Genomic DNA, 19,902 nt, shown 5'->3' with positions numbered 1-19,902 from the left:
AGACATCTAACGAGCAGTGGAGACTGGGGTAACTTATACCACCCGACTCAGTTTTCAGGCTCCTTTCCCCTTGCTGTGGCTTTGTGGCTCACTACTTATGTCTACGTGCCAGTTGCTTTTCTCTTGAAAGGCCAGTTACAAACTGTGCAGACATTTTTTAGCTTTTCTTTCTTTTTTCTTTTTTCCTTTTAACTTTTATCAGAAATAATGTCACAATATAAAGAACGAAAGGGATAACAACCTCGAAAAAATTACTACCATCACTCAGTTTTCTGCATTCTATCCTTGCTTACAATTCTGTATGTAATAGTCATAATAGATGTGGTGTCAGAATGACATAAAAGCCCAGATCAGAGCTATTTCATAATATCCTGGAGAGGCTTGATCTACTGAAAGATGCTGTAGAGAAACATGCTAAGCTGTGAGAAAAATACTGTATATGGTTAAGCTCAAACACTGGTGGGAAAGACAATACTTGATCCCAGCTGGAAAGCACATGCAGCAGAATATGAACATGGTCCTGAGATGTGGTGAGCATTCCAACGGTTATATGTATGTGGAACATGGAGCCGTACTTGCCTTGGAAAGATGGGCTGTGGTCGTGGTTTAGGAAATGGTTCAGCCCTGGCCTCAGAGTTCTGCCGAGAACCACTGGATTTCATAGAGTTTCATGATCAAAACACACATGAAAAGCAGATTTTGGCAAAGGCCAGTCTCAGCATTTATGCAGAAACCTTGTGTGTAGCCATTTCTACCACATGTTAGTATCAATCTTGTCTTTTTGTTTACATGTCATGCTTGCTGTTGATGATTCTACTGTAATTTCTCTCTTTTTTCCCCTTCCATGTCACTCTTTTGAAAAAATACCCGACTTCTTCTGCCAGCGATGCAGTGTCACAGTTAAACTGTACCAAGGAATGCCTGTTAAAATCTACAAGCATTGCAAATGTAAAAAATAATTTAAATAACAAGATAAGATAACGTGTTCAAGGATAAAGTACGTCTAGCATATCTAACGTTATCAGCTTAAGTAACTGAACACATTCATTCCTCCAGTGGTGAAATCAGGATACTAATCCATGCCTAAATGATGTTACTGCAGGGCAAAATTCATAATCGTGTTTATTTGTACTTAATTCCTTGTACACGTGCACAGAGATGACTTGTTTGTTGCAGTATTAGATCAGCGGTGCTGGTGAGTTGCTTCTGTTGCTTACAGTTAGAAGACCATCAGACATGGTACAACGGCTGCTAATCTGCAGCATGCTATTGTGACAGCACATCTTGAGCAAATGCACAGCATTTTCTGAGTCCCATGACGATCATGACTCAGACACATACTAAGTGTGCTTGTTAATTGATAGCAGACTGGGGCTTCAGCCCACTTCCCACTCCAGCTGGAGTGTGAATTCCCTCTCCTATATGTTAATGGATCTGTTGTATAAATGGCCTGCTCCAGCAATGCTAGAGAAAAATAGCTCTGTGCAAAACACCAACAAGACTAGCTGTGTGCACGTTGCCCCCACTGTCCTGTTTGTGTCCCAAGCACAATTAGAGATGCACTTTGATGACTGCCAGTTCTTCTATTTTTCTCTACACGTCCTTAAAAATGTATGATATGCACAACTTTAATTTGTTTCAAGAAATCTACAGAGGCTACTCAGAGTGGAAATGTCAGAAAAAATCACAAGTGTCTCTAATCAAATATTGATTGTACGTTCTCATTCCTTGGGTTTAATAAGCCACTGGTCATGCAACAGTGCTCCTCGCTATGCTTATACTGGACCTATTTATCCTCGAAAGGCTTCTTCCAGCCTGCATGCCTGTAGGATATCAGCTGGCCTTTGTTGGTGGAAAAAGGGAAAAAAAAAACTCCACCAATAAAGGTCAGCAGGGGTCAGACATGCAAAAAAAAGTGATATTCTGTGCTCTCACTGAGTATTTCTAAAGGTCACCTTGCATGGGGTGTATGGATTTACACCCATACAATGTTGTTTTGACTGAGCGTGCAGATTCCCGCATCCAATGCCCATTTCTATTCTTATGTGTAGCCAATAATTGATCATCCGGTTTCAGCTGAATGGTTGTTTGATTTTTGAAATCTTAATGTTTTAGAATGTATCCAACACAAGTGCTTGGCATAATCACATGGAAATATTCCGTGTTTGTACTCTATGCAAGACTTATCTTTACTTCTGGACAATGGAACAGATGGTGTGAGAGAAGGATTTGTCATGCGTGGTTGTCCAGGGCCAGACTCTTTCTCAGCACTTTTTGGCAGGACTTTATATGCATTTCATGCTGTATTTGCTGAGTGCTTAGCAGAGGTATAGGGTACTGCTGTGGGTGCTGGCTTAGCCATCCTATACTGCCCATCCCAGTATCATTCTTATACATGATCTGTATGCTTCATTGTCCTATGCATATTGAGTCAAGGCATTTGAAGTTCATATGTAGAAAAACACCATTAATACTGGCTGATGCAAGGGCAAGATATCAGAAAATTGTTAGCTCAAAAGTCCCAAGGGTTCAAGGTGATACCCTGAAACATCTTTTGACAGAAAAATGTAAAATCCCCTCTCAGCAAGTAGACATATCTGCTAATTTGGGGGATTTATGCACATGGCCTTGTTTTACCGGTATTTCTACACTTAAAAAATATATTGTTTTACTTTTAAATGGCGTTTGAAGTGAGCTTAAGGCAATGGTTCTCAAACTGTTTTTGCAATGCCCCACTTCAGCAGCAAAACATTTACATGCCCCTCACCCCACTCTATTTTTTAATCAGTCATAAATAATTACAAAAAAAGTGGAATTTTACTTTGAAAAGGATGAGTATGGTGAGTTTTGCTCCCAAATCAAATAGATTCAGTGTAATATTTTTCACACTGTTGTGTCGTGCCCCACCGATGACAACCAGTAGCTCAAGGGAGTGTTAACCCACCAAACGTCAAATTTATGTATCTCTGAAGTGTGTACTATTCCTTAGTCTGAATCTCTCCCCTGTCCACTAGTACTATGTCCCATTACTCCTGCAGCAATTGTGTTATTGTGTTGCTATGTCAACTGTGTCAAATGTATATGTGGACATAGCCGCTTTGTCGGCCCGTACTAATGCTGAAATTTCCACGGGAGTTGTGCCGCCTGCAGCATCGTCTCTCCTCTGCTTTAATATCCTGAGTGCTGTAATCTGCTCACCGCGTCTGACCCACTACGTGTCACTCTCACTGCTTACCCTCCTCCTTAACTCCCCAAAATCCTCTACATCACATTTATGTAACCCCACCCCTTAACTGCTCCGTGCTCCAAGCTGATACCTGCAGACGCTGTGGCTCAACCTGTCTGAGGCCGTAATGCATCGCGTCGCAGTTCGCCTGTGGCCCCCTTTTTATTTATTGATCAGCTCTTTCCTATTAAGACGTCCAACAGCTGCTCTTGTTTGAAAGCCCAGGGAAACGTTTGCATTATTGAAAAATAACCAGCGCGCATCATTGTGAACGCTGAACCCATTCTGTGGACGAGATGCTTTGCTGACTAATTGTCTGGTCCATGTAAGCGGTCCCTAGCGTCATGGCTTGAGAGCTGTCTGATAAAGCGTGCTATTATCTGGCTGATGTTACTCTTATAGCGCAGCGTTTTATTTCTGATACCACAGTTGTAGATACTTGAAACACCTGGAGGGTTCCCAGCTTTTCTCTCCAAGTATCAGTCAGCCGCACACAACTCTGACGCTTACAGTCACTCATTTACTAAGAGGAAGGTTATCGCTGCGTTTCCCTTGCACCCGGCCTTTTGTTTGCTGACAGTTGATTGCTATCTGGTATCAGTGGATGATGTCATCTCGCCATTTGGTCAGGTAACGTCAGCTCTGTTTATTTTGTGTCGTAGAACCGAAACCTTGGTGGCCTTGTTTTGTTAAGCTGCAGGCTGAGGGAGGAGGGTCAGAGCTCTTTCTGTGTTTACACTCAATACGTGCTATACTTTCTCTGTCTCTCTCTTCCACTCTTGCTCTCTCTCTCTGTAGGGCAAAAGTCTTATTTTTGGCCAAGCTTTATTTGTCATTGCCTCAGTCAAAGACAACCAAAATCCCAAATTGCTTTTAGCTTATTTCCTGCTAGACTAGAATAAAAACACATATTAATTACTGAAAATCCACAGGCACTGCTATCCACTTTGTTTTAAATTCAAAGGGTATCGTGAGAGGTTCCCAAAAAGGGCACACTAAACTCCACTGTCTTGTAGATTTGCTTCTTTGAAATTGTCTGATAACAAAATGGAGTAGTGATGTTTTCCACTTTTTCATTCAAGGATGAATCATTATCCCGCTGAACTAAGATGAGAAGCTCTGTTGCAGGCAAAGTGATGCATCCCCTTGACATTTGAAATGCCTTAAAGCTGCTCGAGGGGCATGTGTGTGTGTGTGTGTGTGTGGGCTTGTGCTCTGAACCCCATGTTGCTTTACAAACGATGGATGCAGCTACATTAGGTGAGAGCCTGTGTGCATAGTTGAGTAGCCGATGCCAACCCGAAAGTAGCAATTTTATAGCCCCGGTGGAAAACACATGACTACTGTGTGACGGTAGTCGGCCATTACGATGCTCTTTTGCTCAAACAGCCATTGCAAATAGTTCAAATGAAATGCACAGTGCCTCTCATGGAGCCGTCCCAGGTTGGGAAGTTGCCTAACATAATAAATATTCCCGATAATCATTAACATTTACAGCGCAGCAGATGTTACATTGTCCTCAATGAAAGAGCGTGTTGTACAAAAAAGCATTTCAAATTTGAACCAGATAGTGGAAAATTATGAGCACGGGTACTAAACCATCTGTTCCAGTGAGGTTTCGCTTGCCTCTGCAGTCGGATGTTTGCTTGGGGAGACAGAGGGTAAAGAGAGCTGCTTTGGCAGGTACACCATTGTTTACCCAAGAGACCTGGCTGAAGCACCATCAAATAGTGTCTGAGTGTAGATTAAAACAAATTCTCTGACACGTACTGCTCCGTCTCAAAAAGCTAAATGGCCGCAGTCAATAAAGAGCAGCAGTACACATAGCATATGGCTTATCCTTAAATGAAGTGCCCTATCTGTTTGTATTAAAGCTTCGGGGACAGTAAGAGTTCCCAGATGCCCCTAAGAAGAATACCATCATTTATTTTATAAATCATTTTGGGAATCACTACTATTTGTTATAAAACATGAGCAAAATGCCACTGCAAGAGCTTTAAATTACTCACTGACAAACAAAAAGAGTAAAATTGTCCTACCAGGGGAATAAACAAGCTGCTAATGGGAGGTTTCTGTGTGTGTATGAGACAGTAGATTTGGACTCCCCCTAAACACCCCATGTGTGGTCATGAATAGGGGAGCATAGAGGACTGTGCCATTGCCGTGGGAACTGGGACTACATTAAACAGTCATTATCCCGTGCGGCTCAAGCCTTGTTTTATCTATCAGCATCCCACTTAAGCAACAGTAGAGTGGAGCAACCAAAGCATATCGAGCGTGAGGAGATGATGTGTTTTCATGTGATAAGCTTTAAAGCTGCACTTGGCAAGAAGTTTATACCAAAATACTTCACGCTTGCAGGGGAGCTAGAAAAGACTGTAGTGCCACTGAAAACTTTGACATATTTGCGTAAGTGAAATAATTTTACGGAAGTTGGATCTCCTCTTGTTTAAGGAAGTGGCACTCTTTTCAGTGAAAACTAAAACTCTTCCTCATTTCTATCCTCCGAAGCCACTGAAAAGATGACATTTCAGTCCAAAAAGAATTGATGACATCACATTACACATTTGGGGCTTTTTGAAGTGTTGAAACTTCAAACGGAGACGTCTCGCTGCCATTTGGGACTGACAGTGTGCCGAGTTGCCTGGTGCAGCTTTAAATAGAAGACATTAATGAGTGCTTCTTCTAAAATATGCATTCAGTTCTATTTAATCTTTGCCTTCCTCGCATTGCAGCAGCTTGAGGTGAATTATTCTGAACTTTATTTGACTCACGCACAATGGATTCCTTTGGATGCACAATATTGAAGTAGGCAATAACTACCTTTGAAATGCTGCCAATTTGGCTAATAAAAGACAACAGTGTTAGATTTTAGCTATGAGATATATTCCTTCCTGGTCTGAAGGAGATGTTGGGCCTGTTTTCGATGTTATGTATACTTATTAAATTTATTAGTTTAATATTATCATGGTGATTTTATATGTACCAGAACAAGGTCCTATGGGCTTATCTGTGGGCTGATCTTTGTATTTGGTTAAAAAACTTAAATTCTCTACAGCAAAGAAAAAAGGCAAATGTTAAATGTTTGCATCCTTCATTTTGGCTCGCTACAGACAGGAATTAATTCTGTTATTTTTTTTTTGTTTTATCTTTGTTTTCCCACCTGGTTAATAAAATGTTTCAATGTGACTCATTTGAATACATTTTCTATTTTCCTGGACATTGTCCATGCACCATGGAGAGTCCATTTGACTGAAGGCTTTTATTTGGTGCAGCTTCTAATGCACAATGTCCAAAGCGCCATATGCAAACAACACAAAGCACATGCTTTTCCTTTCTGCCTGACAGGCCAGATCTTATTACAGTTGAACGTTCCGTGCACAGCTCTGTGCCGAGGCCTTGGGAGTCTCTTGCTATCAGCGCAGGGCCAGACGGCACAGCAGCTGTTTTAATACTGCCCCTTATGTCCCCGTTGATCCAACTCAGCTCACCTGGTGAGAATCAAGCCACTCTTTTTTTTTTTTTTTTAATTTAATATTTTGCCAGCTTGGAAGTACTTTCTGCTTTGTTTGTTTGTCCTATCGCTTTTCCTTCCAGAAACACGACTCCTCTCTCCTTTGGCAACTCTTAAGGCAGTGCCTACCCTATCCACAGGTGTATTAGAGCATGACTGTTCCCCCAATCATCCTCTTGTCAGTGTGAGAACAAAGCAGCAGCAGCACAGGCAATAATGCCAGCCAACCTCAAACCAGTAGCGCACCTACAGTCCTCCCTACAGCTCCACCTACTTCTTTGTCTCTCTCTCCCTCTCGACAGTTCTACACTTCTCTACTTTGCCTATCTCTTTTTCCGTTTTTCTCTTCTGTTTTTGCACCACTGATTTTCATTAAACCCCCACTCCCACCTACCTTCTTAGAATCTCATGCATGTATGTGACAGTGCTTTCTGTGGCATTTGCCACTCTGTTATGTAGTCTGTAATTATAGACTCTGTGCTCAGCCAAAGAGTCCAACAGTCCTTCAGTGAAAGGGGTCCCAGTGGGGGCTTCTGGCCCTTTCACAGAGTGAATTTGGGCTCTGTGACTGTATAATTATGCCTATTCCTCGAGTTTCCATTTGCATTAGTTGCTGTTTAGTTGATTCAATCTGAGTTGGTAGCATCAGAGAAAGAAGGAAGGAAGAGCAAAGCGAGAGGGGGAAGGGGCTCTTTGCACAGCCGGCCCCTGCCACTATTGTTTTAGTGCTGAAATGGATGAGGTCTGGCCAGGTACATATTTATGAGTTCTTTACAGCCCCCGCCACATGCAGCATGCAGCTCCTCCACTTCAGACCAACTTAAGATTAAACTTTAACTAGTGTTGTCACGCAGTAAATTGTGTTTGCTATTTCAAAAATATCATACTATAGCTGCCACAACTGGTAATCTAAGCTGTGATAAAATGGAGTAAAGCATTGCCCAGGGGTGCACAAGGACACAGGTGGTTCTCAAGGTACAGATGACAAGGTTGCCAGTCCTCTCTGTCAAACTGCATTAGTAAATCAATCTGTCATCTTCAAATCCCCCAAGTCTAAATCTCTATAGAGAGGGTCTTGCTGATGTGGTCAGAAGGAAATGAAAGATGATGTGCACTCAGTAACTTCAAAAGGTTGTCACTTTGTTTTTTTTATGTGATTTGATGTAGGCCGCAAAGGCAGCATTTGAGCGAAAGCACATAATAATAGATCGAAATTGCCTTTCTCTCATAATGCATTGCTTTCCAGCCTAAGTCATTCAACCTGAGAGTTCTCAGCCTGCTGAGGAAAAATACATGGTTAATCTTAATGGTCTACCCAGAGTCTGCACCATTTCCTCTCTACATGCATGTATTGGGCCTTCACGTCCTTTGGCTGACTACCTACCGTTTTTACAAGAAAAATCTTAACATAACAGTCGCTGCCGGTACTTAAGACAGTTTGACAGCCTTGCATACACAGAATTCGCTTTCCCCTCTTCCTCAGATCCTTGTATAGTTAAAGATCAACTACATCAGATATTGTAGTGAGTGAGTGTATACAGAAATGGATTTCTCTCACGCATTCTTACACATTTTAAAGCCCCCCTGTGGAAACTTTATTTCTGAGGGCAGCGATTATCCATCATTGTGATGTAGTTATTCAGCGTTAAAGAGCCGCTCTGCTTGTGGTGCATATGTTTAGGCCCCACTTCTCTACTTGAGACCACAGCATATTTTCAGTCTGTTTATGAGTGGATACATTGGTGGCTTTATGAGTCCTGCGTGATTAACGAAGGAATTTCAGTCTTTCTTCCTGCGGGTAGTTGTGTATCCATAGAAGATAATTATGGCTGCCTCTGGTTGTAAATACAAGCTCAGTCAGGGGCTGTCGCTTCAGGAAATGGGACATCATCAGACTTCACCTGGAAACGACCATAAATTGTAGCACGAGATAACAAAGAAGTGTTGAAACAACAGGATGTAGGTGCCCTGCAATGGCGCATCTGTTCAGACTGCTGACACTGCAGAGCTCAGAGCAGGTTTAAGTGAAACTTGTTCTTGTTTGTTATCCATGAAGACCTATTACTACAGATTATAAAAAGAAACCAAAAAAAATGCACTAGTTACCTTCAGCATTAATTTCAATTCAGTTTTATTTATGTAGCGCCAAATCACAACAACAGTCGCCTCAAGGCGCTTTATATTGTAAGGTAGACCCTACAATAATACATACAGTGAAAAAAACCCAAATCATATGACTCCCTATGAGCAAGCACTTTGGCGACAGTGGGAAGGAAAAACTCCCTTTTAACAGGAAGAAACCTCCGGCAGAACGAGGCTCAGGGAGGGGCGGGGCCATCTGCTGCGACCGGTTGGGGAGAGAGAAGGAAGACAGGATAAAGACATGCTGTGGAAGAGAGACAGAGATTAATAACATGTATGATTCAGTGCAGAGAGGTCTATTAACACATAGTGAGTGAGAAAGGTGACTGGAAAAGAAATAGTGCATCATGGGAATCCCCCGGAAGCCTACGCCTATTGCAGCATAACTAACGGAGGATTCAGAGTCACCTGATCCAACACTAACTATATGCTTTAGCAAAAAGTTTTAAGCCTAATCTTAATTAGGCTTAAAACTTAATGTATTCTTTTTCAACTAATCAGTTATTCAGTTTGGAAAAATTGCTGCTCGCACTGAATGACATCCATGTTGAGACTACAGATTGTGTCAAGCCAATAGACCCAAACCCCAAAATGTTCTGTTTATACTGATATAGAAAAAAGTATCAAATGATCAATTCTGACAGATCGGTATGTATGAATAAGGGAGTGACTTGTGTAATTATTCTTCCTGTCACTTAATTTTCCATCTTATGCTTCCAGTTCTTAATAAAGGCATAGAGACTGTAAGGAACAGTTAATCCAAGGCTGATAACTGCTAATGTTAAATAAAAAGCAAAAACGCATTACAAAGAACAGCATTCAACAGTTCAGTTTAGCACAAGGTCAATATATGCATGAAAGACTAAACCGAAGGTCCATGTTCTCTAATTGACCTTTTCTTTTGCCACCATGCTCCGCACAGGCTTAGATAGTAAAGGAGGAGTGCCTAATTGCTGGGTTCTTTTAATACAGCTAATGTGTGTGTTCTCATTGTTTTGAGTGCTTACACAGGACTACACATTGTTTCTCCTAATAGGAGCTCCAGGCAGTCATTGAAGTATTTGTGAGTAAAAAGTAATTAAAATTACAATGGGCTACCCAGTGTGTTGCTGGGTAGGTGGAGGAGAGCGCAGCAGACGACGACTTGGCTCCAGCTCACTGCCCTTGTACTCATTCATTAGTGATGCATTGGTTCTCGCTCGGCCCTCCCATCTCATCAGAAACAGCACCTTTGTGGACAAAGGCAGGCTTGTATGGATGTGCCCATTATGTTAATAACAACTCCCACAGCTTTCGCACACAACCACCACCATGAACCAACTTGTTTTATGTATAGGGGGCAGATATAGTATCTGTGGCACACAGGTGCGTATGGTTGAATCCACGAGTCTGACTTCTGAGTGTTGTGCGTGCTTGTACTACCTAGGAGGCTGAATTGACTCCTTGACTTTCAGTGCATGTACTTGCTATTGACTGGAGTGCTTGCTTGGCCTTGGACACTTGTTAATCGTAATTAAATGTTTTTTTTTTCCTTTCCACCCCCCTCTTTGTGTCTAGCTGGCAGTGGACAGATGGTACAGATGGACACCAGTAAGTCTGGCTTCGTGGGTTCACAAGTGGAGCTGCGCTGCGTTTTCAGCAACAGTAATCCACCAGTTAAGATCTCCCAAGTAACCTGGCAGAAGCTTCTCAATGGCACCAAACAGAATGTGGCCATCGCCAACCCGGCCCTGGGTGTGTCTGTGCTGCCGCCCTTCAAGGAGCGGGTCAGCTTCAAACATGCAGCTGTTCGTCATCGTACTCCCTCATTGGAAGACACCACAATTGTGTTCTCCAACCTGCAGCTGTCCGACGAGGCTGCCTACATTTGCGAGTATACCACATTTCCTGCAGGCAACCGTGAGAACATGGTCAACCTTACTGTGTATGGTAAGAACTGCACTGATTTTAATTCTGCTTTAATCTGTAATTTGAAAGGAACATTTTTTTTCCTAATCTGGTTTTAGCAGTTCTGTAGGGATCTAAATCTTAGTAATCTAATCACTCATTGTTTCCCATTCTCCAGGCTTGTGTCTAGAATTTATCCAAGACTTATCTCCAATAAAGCAGTAGCTGAACATTCAAAACATGTTCTTAATGTATATATGGACCTTTGGGTTTCTCATTAAAACTGTGAGAGATTTCATTAATGGCAGTAATATTCCCAAAACGCTGCCTGATAAACATCCATCTTCAAGACATCTACATTTAAGAAAGGCTAAATTGTGGCGAGATCAAATTATTAAGCTTAATCCACCGAGTGAATGGGAACATTTAAAATTACCAGCTTCTGGGAAACAGAAAGTATGTCTTTAGTGAGTGGAACAACCTGCCTAACATACTCTGTGACTTCTTACAAAGATCCTATGGAAAAAAAGTTACATATACTTCACTGGAAAAGTTACCTATCTTTAGAGTCAAGATAAGAGAGTAAAAAAAAAAAACCCCCAGAAAACAGGTTGAACGTCTGAACATCAGTTAAGGAGTTATTTCCTGGAGCACGCTTATGCTGGTCTGATGAACAATCAAAGGAATGAAAACCCTGTTGCTCAAATTTGGTGTCCTATTGACTTTTTGAAACAGATAAAACAGGGTCAACCTGACAACCTGAGTGAAAGGCTTAGTAAAAAAATATTTACAGCTCTTCTCTTCGACGCCGGCTGCTTTCTATATGTTTGCTGAAGCTCTCGGTATAACTGTCCTCTTTGTTGTTGAAACTGTTGCAGTTGCAGAGCAGCACCAAGAACCACGTCAATGAATGATATATATATATTGGTGAATTCCATATAACATGGGCCTAATAGCTTTTATAAAACAGGAAACTTTGGCAGAGGTTAGTTGATAAAAATGGCAGGTGAAATGGAAATCAATAGGAGCACTTCTGAGTGTATAATTTGGCTTGAATAGTAGTTTGGCAAAAAAAAAAAAAAGAGTTCTCGAGATGTAGTTTATCTTGGAAAGAGGCAGCTTTGAAAAGGTTGCGTGCTGACTCTGATTAGAGAGCTAATTAGAAATTAAGTGTTGGTTTGTGTTCTATTGAGCACCGGTAAAAGAAATAGCACTTGGCTTAAGTAGTCCCTGTTGCCGGGTCTTCTTAGTCAGCTCCGAGTCCCCATTTTGTGTCATTTGGCCTCCCAGGACTTTTTAGGCTTCAGTGACTCAGTTTTTAGGCTCAGTGAACATCAGGAACATGTGTGCAGATAACCAACCGGCAGCCTTCAAAGAGGCCTCTTTATAGCCTATCTCTTTCAGTTGTGCAGTTGCTCAAGCTCAAGCCTGCCTTTTGATGTACTAAGAGTAGATTTCTGATTGGCAACTCACAAAGGATTGAAATTGGATGACTGCGCATTTGGATAGGCAAGTGGGTTCTACATCTGAGAGCTTTGAGGAGTGAAGGAAGAAAAACAATGTTATTTTCATCTCAGCTTCTTAGTTTAATTTACTTCAGGAAATTGATTGTTAGAAAAGCACACTAAAATAAAATGGAAAGTGAAATTAAAAAATCAAGCTCATTCTTGAGTGACTCTTTTCTTCTTGAAAATTAATTTCTCCTTTCTACTCGGCAGCTCGACCCATGACACGTATGACCTTGACGACCCCTACGATTGTGGCTAGGGCTCAGAAGCGTAAGATGATAGTTGCAACTTGTGTATCTGCGAATGGAAAGCCCCCAAGCGTGATCAAATGGGATACCAGGTTGAAAGGCGAAGCCACTTACCAGGAGACTCGCAACCAGAATGGGACAGTGACGGTCCGGAGCAGCTATATGGTGATACCGAGCCGCGAGACCCACAAACAGAAGCTCACGTGCATCGTCACGTACCGAAATGAGAAGATCACAGACAGCGTGGTGCTCAACGTTCAGTGTAAGACACCGCTCTCCTACTACTTCACTATTTTTTGTCCGTGCTTTTATTTTGTCCTGCATCCACGTGATGATTTTGTCACCAGATGACACCACTCAGCACAGTTTACACTAAAAAAAGGTTAATTACTAGAAAACAAATGAGCAGTAAACTACAGCGCCAGACTCAGTCTAAGCATGTTAGAAATCTATTTTTCCCAGTTCTGTTGACATAACTAATAGAATCAATAATTAATAGAATGACTGAATAAACAATTATTCAAGACAAAAACTATTTACCAAAAATTATGTATTTAGAGAAAAATCAATGCTTAAACAAGACCTGTTTTTCAATGTTGTGTTGGCAAGTGTGCAATGGTTCTTTTACACTGCTGTATTATTTGGATGACCAAATTTTTTAACCTTTTTCAAGATTCTGGTGTTTTCAAGCTATTATTATTAATATTATTTTTGCAAAAGTAGGCTTAGGAAATGTTGAAAAGTATCATTGTTGTCATTAAAAAGATGAATAAATAAGTAAAATTAAACCACACAACCTAAACAATAGCCTCCTAGTCTACTTTTAGGGTATATTACCAACAGTTAGTATTTGGTGCAGGGCTTTAGACTCAGTCATTAACAGCTGGCTGGTTCTGCCTTTCAGGTAGATGTAATGCCAGTTTTTGTTGCCACTATTTTCTCTTAAATTTTCAAAGTGAGACTTTGAAACAAGCTCCACTGGAGCCTGTCCTTTTAAACGTTGTTGCAAAATGTATTCTATCATCTACCAGAAAAAAAAACTTCAAAACACCAGACAAAGCTTCTTCTCTTCTTTATATATTACTTTCGGGCATCTCTGCTCTCTTTTCTTCAACATCCATCTTGAATGTAGGGACAGAGCCAGCGGTTAACTGACTATTATGCTACCTGGCTAGATAGCATTATCCAGGATGGCATTCAGCTGTATAATTTTATAAATGTGCAGTTATTATTGCTATGATTGCTCATATGTCATACGTTTTCTTGTGCCTTAAGACACGTAAATGTTCATTGATGTCTATATAATTGTTAGAACAGTGAGTAATGAGGGTGTTAATAGAATTAATAGGTGTCCTTTCTGAATAAGCACTCCAAAGTGCTCCAGGTGGCCAAAATCGTAATGCAGTTATGTTTATGTAACTAATACATAAACACAGTTGGCATTTTGTCTGTTTACTAGTAAAGCATTATTTGTATCATGCATTATCTGAAATTATTAGCAGTATACCATTAGATCCTGTGAACTCCTTACACTACTAGTCCATTGAATCTTTTATATGCAGTTTTCATGTGAATAAGTAGCATAAAGGTAGAAATTAAATGTGAAGAAGTAGATAATTTTTTTTTTTTTTTTTTTAGATCATCTGGTCAAGACGATTTTTGATCCATTGTCTCAAGCTAATATGAGCTATCTGCTACTTTAAAGTGGACGGGTTTGGAAAGGCAAACTGCTAGTGTCCTTCAGCAAACGCACAATAATAGAGCAGTGGATTATGAGGAATAACTGACAGGAGTGCTCTTTCCTTGCAGATGAACCCGAGGTGCAGATCGAGGGGTTTGATGGAAACTGGTACCTGAACCGTCAGAATGTTCAGCTGACCTGCAGGGCTGATGCTAACCCCCCTGTCACGATCTACCAGTGGAAACTGTAAGTATGGCTAAACCGTAACAAAACACCTTGAGGCTCAGAGGACGAGGCTGCAAGGATACACGCTGTTTTTCTCAGGTTAAATTTCTAGTGGAGAAAAAAGTTTTATAGAGGGCTTACTAATGCAACGGGAGGCAATTTCACCGAATGGTCAAAGTGAACATTTGTTTCAAGGCATATATACAAGAAAGTAATCTTCAAAGATAAAAACGCTGCTGCTTCCTTCATCCTCTCCAGAAATGTGTCTCAGTTTATTTGTTTGTTTAGAAAACGTGTAATGAAGATAAGACTAGGACCCAAGGCAGAGCACAATGGGCCTATTACAGCAGCAACATATACCCCTATCTCCCCGATGGTCACAGATAGTGGGAGATAAATGCAAACAGAACACCATTTGCTTTGCTTTTGGGGATGTGCTTTGAAGTCGGAGGGCCAGGATGCAGGTAGAGGGGTGAGAAAGCATCTTTGTTAGTGCTGTTGTGTTCTCTGAAGGGCACAGATGCAGCGGGTTGTCCCCGAGACAGTAAAGAGAGGGCTGAAACTGAAGCTGAAGTGGGAGCCATGGATTAAGCCCACATACCGCAGGCCTGACATCAGGGCTTTCGCCTGAGAGCCTACCGCTGAAAATACAAAGGCTAGAACAGACACAAACATGATTTCGAGCTGTTGGAGAATTGCTAAGTAACCTCAGGTTTGATCTGCTCTAAGGAACAGCATGAAAAGTGGGCTTACAGAAATAATGAAGTAAGTACTGAGATATAAAAGAAATAAAAGTGAATGCATAACTGCCATAATTTTGACTGATCAAACCCCTCACTGCCTTTGAATATCAGATGCAAGTACCAAAAAAAAAAAGACGAGGAAAGAATAAAGAAGTAAAGTGGGTGCGGTTCTTCGGCTATAAAGAGTATCACCTTTTTAAATTCAAGTATTATATTATAAAATTGAGAGATAAATGTAGCAATTTGTCCTTTAATTGCTTAGTAAAAGAAAGGTTGAGAAATATGTCAGTGGACTTGAGTGGATGTGGATTAATAGACCATTGTGCCCTCATTGTATCTACTCTACAGACGACTGCTGGATTTTAATGAGACAGAAGGGGTTTCTTTTTCTCCCGTTCTGTCTTATTCATAGATTTAGCTTTCAGGGCAGAAAGACTGATACTGATATATAGACATAGCAGCAGAAGACAAAGACAAAATGGATATTCTGTTTGGCCTGTTTGGGTTTATTTTTTATCAGAAGCAAGGCGAGATTTAGGGAGATAGAGGAAGATAGGAAGAGAAGAGGAGGCGAAGAGGAAGAGATGTTAAGAGATGTGATCTAGAAAGACGAGGGCACTGTGCTGACAGATAGGAGAGGACGGCCATTGCTGCACTGAAAATGAGATGCCAAATCTGTTGTGAAGGTTCCCCTGGGCTCCACTGTGGAGGTCAGCACAAGGCTGTGACGGAACGATCCAGAACAAGCTGGCAGGATTGCGTCACACTCAACTCCAAACACAGAGATCTAAAAAGGAATTGAATATAGAAATTCCAAGAAAAAAACACTACATAAAAGGTTTATTTTATATATTTTTTATTTTGTGTTGTGTTCAATTTACTGTTGGAACTATAATTAAAAAAGTTTGCTTTTACTTTGCACAATCACTTTCTGCCTTCATATATAGTCCTTGAGGAAAGCATCTAAGCCTCTTTGATTTTTTTTTTCTCTTGTTCTTAGAGCACATTGCCAGAGCTATTTCTCAAAATGGGTTAATGGGGAGCTTCACTCAAGTAGCTCAGCTAAAAAAAGGAATGCATCCTGTATGAACTGTGTTGTTTGTTTTTGAAATGTTTGTTCGTACGGCATCGTTTCTGGAGTCTGTTTTAAGTGCACACAGCAGTTTTGAGTGGGCATTAGAACAATAAGTACAGGAAAGGTGAGCTAAAAACATGGCTATTCTTTCATACATTCAATTCACTACAGTTATGAAATGTTTTTAAAAGAAAAGAAAGTATTTCAAGCAGACGCATCATTTCCCGTTAAAAATAAAAATCTGTATTATTTAAAGTAAACTGCTGCATTCCACTTTGTGATTGCTGCAGACTTAATTAGCCAGCTTACTTATCTGTATTGTGAAAAATGTGATTCTATTAGTCATGTCAATGAAAGGCCACAATAAAACAACTGTTGGTTACATTTTTTGGTCACCAGTCAGTGTGAATAAAACCTGGAGAGCCCTCTAAATTATATTTAAGTTGTATAACAGCTTTGTACAACTACTTCTGCTTGAGCACTTACTAAATATTGCTCCTGTTGCCTGGGGTTTCTCCAAAAAAATAACATTTCACATTACACAAATTTAAATTATAAGCGGACAGATGTGTGATTAAAAAGAGCAATCCTGTCAATTTCCTCTTTTAACTAACATTAGGTTGTGATCTTATCAGTTTCCTATTACCAGTCCCATTAATTATTGATAGTATGTTTTTCACCTCCACATAATGTTGTTAGTTGTTAAATGCTGCTGTTTGGCATTCTGTCCAATCACACACACACCTATATGCACACACATATCATATATATGCTTGCGCATGACTGGCTAGCCAGTGAATAGAGAATATACATAACTCGTAAGTTGTTTGTTAGTCTTTCATTTTTCTGGTTCCGCACACACGTGCACACGCAGGCACGCATTCAAATGTCTGACACAGATGCAGACATCTTCGGTAGTTGCAGAGTCCGTGGTGAATCACAGTTTGCCGGCCTTTCATTTCTGCAACAAATCAATTGGGCTTTGCAGAACTCAGCATTTGATAGCGGCTCACAAGGTAACTGATTATTGAATCGTGACATACTGTATTGAGGGTTGTTTGCGGCTCCATTGCAATTGCTTTGCCAAGGTGGCCAATGAAAACAGCTCAGCCGTAGCTCTTTCTATTACTTTTGTTCTGAACTATGGACTTTTTGTTGCTACGAAAATATGCTGTGGTATTTTTTTATATTTTTATTTTGCCTTGTTTTGATATTTTCTTCTGTCAGATAAATGTAACCACTTGCAGATCAGCTATTTGTACTTAACGTTTTTATTAAATACCTTGTCGGTGTGTCGTAGGCCCTGTCATTGCAGAGCCTTGTTAAAAGCCTGTTAAGTGAACCTCAAGTGCTTGATGTGTGACCATCGTGAGCATGAAACTTAATATTGTTGCCGTGATGTTATTTTGTTTTTCTCTCACTGTAATGAATAGGAACACTACATTGTTTTTGATGTTCTTGCACGCCTGCACTTCTCAGTGTGCCTTTCTGAGCCCACAGTAGTGGAGGAAATCTTTGCAGCATCCTTATTGATTAAAGAAACAACCAGCAGCTCACCTCAGTCAGACCAGGGGGCTCTTTAATATTATCATGATGTTTTGTAACTCTGCTCAAGCTGGGCCTATTCAGAGCAGGTGATGAGGCTAATTGAGGGAAACGCAACAGGAAACATCTAATTGTCGTGAAATTTGATGCCTTTTCTAGCCTGCGGGCTCCATAAAAAGGGTCCAGATAATACAATAGAAGCTTTGTTTGTTCATGATCCATGGCCTCAAAGTCTGCTGACCTGATCAAAGGACATGAGCAAGCCTGAACACAGTAGAGATAGTGAACCATGAAGACAAACACCTCAGGCAGGAGAAGCAGGCTGCAGTTCTCAATGACAGCATAGCATTTGGTAGATTCTGCATTTATCGCTTGATCAGCTGCCTCTCCTGACAGCTCCCCTGAGTTTTGACTTCAGCCATGTGTGCTGTGCTGTAGTTTAGGAAGGAAGCCCCCCCCCCATCCCCTTTACCCCCTACAATCCTCTCCTCTGCCACTGCTTTGTATTCCACGTGTCAAAAAGTCCATGTCCTCAGGCATCAGCTATATCTTACCTGTTTGGACCTGCTGGGATTCCCTGTCCTCATAATTTTGTTTGGACTTGATGGATGATGGCTGAAATATAGCACTGTCAAATATTCTTGGTATTTATCTCACACCCACAACCACATCCAAGTTTGTTTGGCACTAGAGACTGTATTTTTTATGCGCTTTGAATTGCTTTGCTGCATCTGGGAGGGTTTTTTTCCTTTTTTTTTCAGTGGTCTGGAGTAATTCTGCCTTTTTATGGCATCTGCATTATTGTTCCTCTCTCTTTTTCTCTCTCTCTCTTTCATCGCAGTTTGAATGGCTCCCTACCCAGCAATGTGGAAATCAAGAACAACACCTTGTTCTTCAAGGGTCCTGTGACCTACGACTTGGCTGGGACGTATGTCTGTGACGCTACCAACGGCATCGGGACTCGCACCGGCATCGTGGACGTCAACATCACAGGTAGGCTGATTAAGCGGGTCATTTCTCTCTCTCCAGTAACTCTGGCATGGCCTGATCAGTGCAGTAGCCCTCTAAAAATTCAGTCAGAAAGGATCAGACCCCCTTCTGCCCAAATAAACACAGCTATCAGTGCACATGCACATACCAGGTGATTGCAGCAGATCGCCTGCGTAGTTTCAATGTGGATCCAGCTTGCCTTAGCTGTGGGGCACCCTGCTGAACAGTGTGGCAGGTTGGGTGAAAAAAAAATCCTCTCTGTTTGTGTATCAGACTTTCACACACTGTGAGAACCACCGCCCCCCTTCCGACCTGCCCTGTTACACATCCAAGCACATGTGTGGGAGCAACATAAAGCAGGTCTATTATCAGTGCCTAAAATAACATCAAGGAAATTGGGGGTTTGAGGTGAGGGTACTGTATTGATCATAGTTTGCTTGCATCATGCTCACATCTCTCTGAGCTCTGTGCTAGTTCTTTTGTCTCCTCTTCTTCTTCTTGTCTTCTGGGGAAAACAAAATGCTGAACAAAACTGATTCAGTTCCCTTGTATTCCACATAATTGTTGGCACACACGCACTGTGGTTCCTCTGGGTTCTTATCCATAGGAGACGATATTATGCCCTCAAAGCCCCAACTGCAATATATGCCAGATCTGACCTTGCTAGACAGACTACAAATGTGGAGATCATCTATTATTGCTACCAGCTGTGTGCGTGTGGTATTGGGAGACTGTCACAGTTTTGCTCTGGTCGGACTGGAAAGTCTTTTCCCCTTTGCTCTCTGCGCTGCTTGGTTTCTGGGAAGCCGAGGTGTTCTAACTTGCATTGCTTTGCATGTTGACTCATGTTGTGTCTCTGGAAACGCTCTGCTTGGTGTGAAGTGAACAGCTGCGCCTTACAGTATCATTGCATACCTTTTTTTTTCCCTGTTTCCTCTCTTTCAGTGTGTTATTCTCTGCTGGTAAGGGTAAGGCTAAGACAAAGAAGCTTTGTAGGATGTTGTGTGATGTCATTACCTGCATTGTGAGGAGTTGCCCTCCCAAAGCAGATGGGCTAGTAGCGTTATAATAGAGGTTTCAAAGGAGTCGGAACAGGCCTTTCTTATCAAACAGAAGAT

The 19,902-nt window shown here is 41.3% G+C and overlaps 1 protein-coding gene and 1 long non-coding RNA gene across 2 annotated transcripts in view; one reads left to right on the top strand and one right to left on the bottom strand.

Moving 5' to 3' along the window:
- Positions 1 to 19,902, top strand: part of nectin1b (nectin cell adhesion molecule 1b) — a 73,730-nt gene that overhangs the window by 38,422 nt on the left and 15,406 nt on the right. The window contains exons 2-5 of the mRNA XM_040037670.1: positions 10,440 to 10,811; positions 12,488 to 12,787; positions 14,335 to 14,452; positions 18,636 to 18,787. Of these exons, the coding sequence (XP_039893604.1) occupies positions 10,440 to 10,811; positions 12,488 to 12,787; positions 14,335 to 14,452; positions 18,636 to 18,787 (942 nt within the window). The remainder of the gene's footprint in view (positions 1 to 10,439; positions 10,812 to 12,487; positions 12,788 to 14,334; positions 14,453 to 18,635; positions 18,788 to 19,902) is intronic.
- Positions 10,353 to 14,434, bottom strand: LOC120737146. Its single transcript, XR_005696684.1, has 3 exons — positions 14,314 to 14,434; positions 11,206 to 11,208; positions 10,353 to 10,363 (listed from the first exon to the last, which is right to left on the bottom strand). It is a non-coding gene; the product is annotated as an uncharacterized LOC120737146 (long non-coding RNA).

The sequence above is a fragment of the Simochromis diagramma genome, unplaced genomic scaffold, assembly GCF_900408965.1.
Source record: "Simochromis diagramma unplaced genomic scaffold, fSimDia1.1 OVJJ01000463.1, whole genome shotgun sequence".
Taxonomy (NCBI): Eukaryota; Metazoa; Chordata; class Actinopteri; order Cichliformes; family Cichlidae; genus Simochromis; species Simochromis diagramma.
Note: the sequence above shows the minus strand (reverse complement) of the source record. Positions and strands in the feature narration are given on the sequence as shown.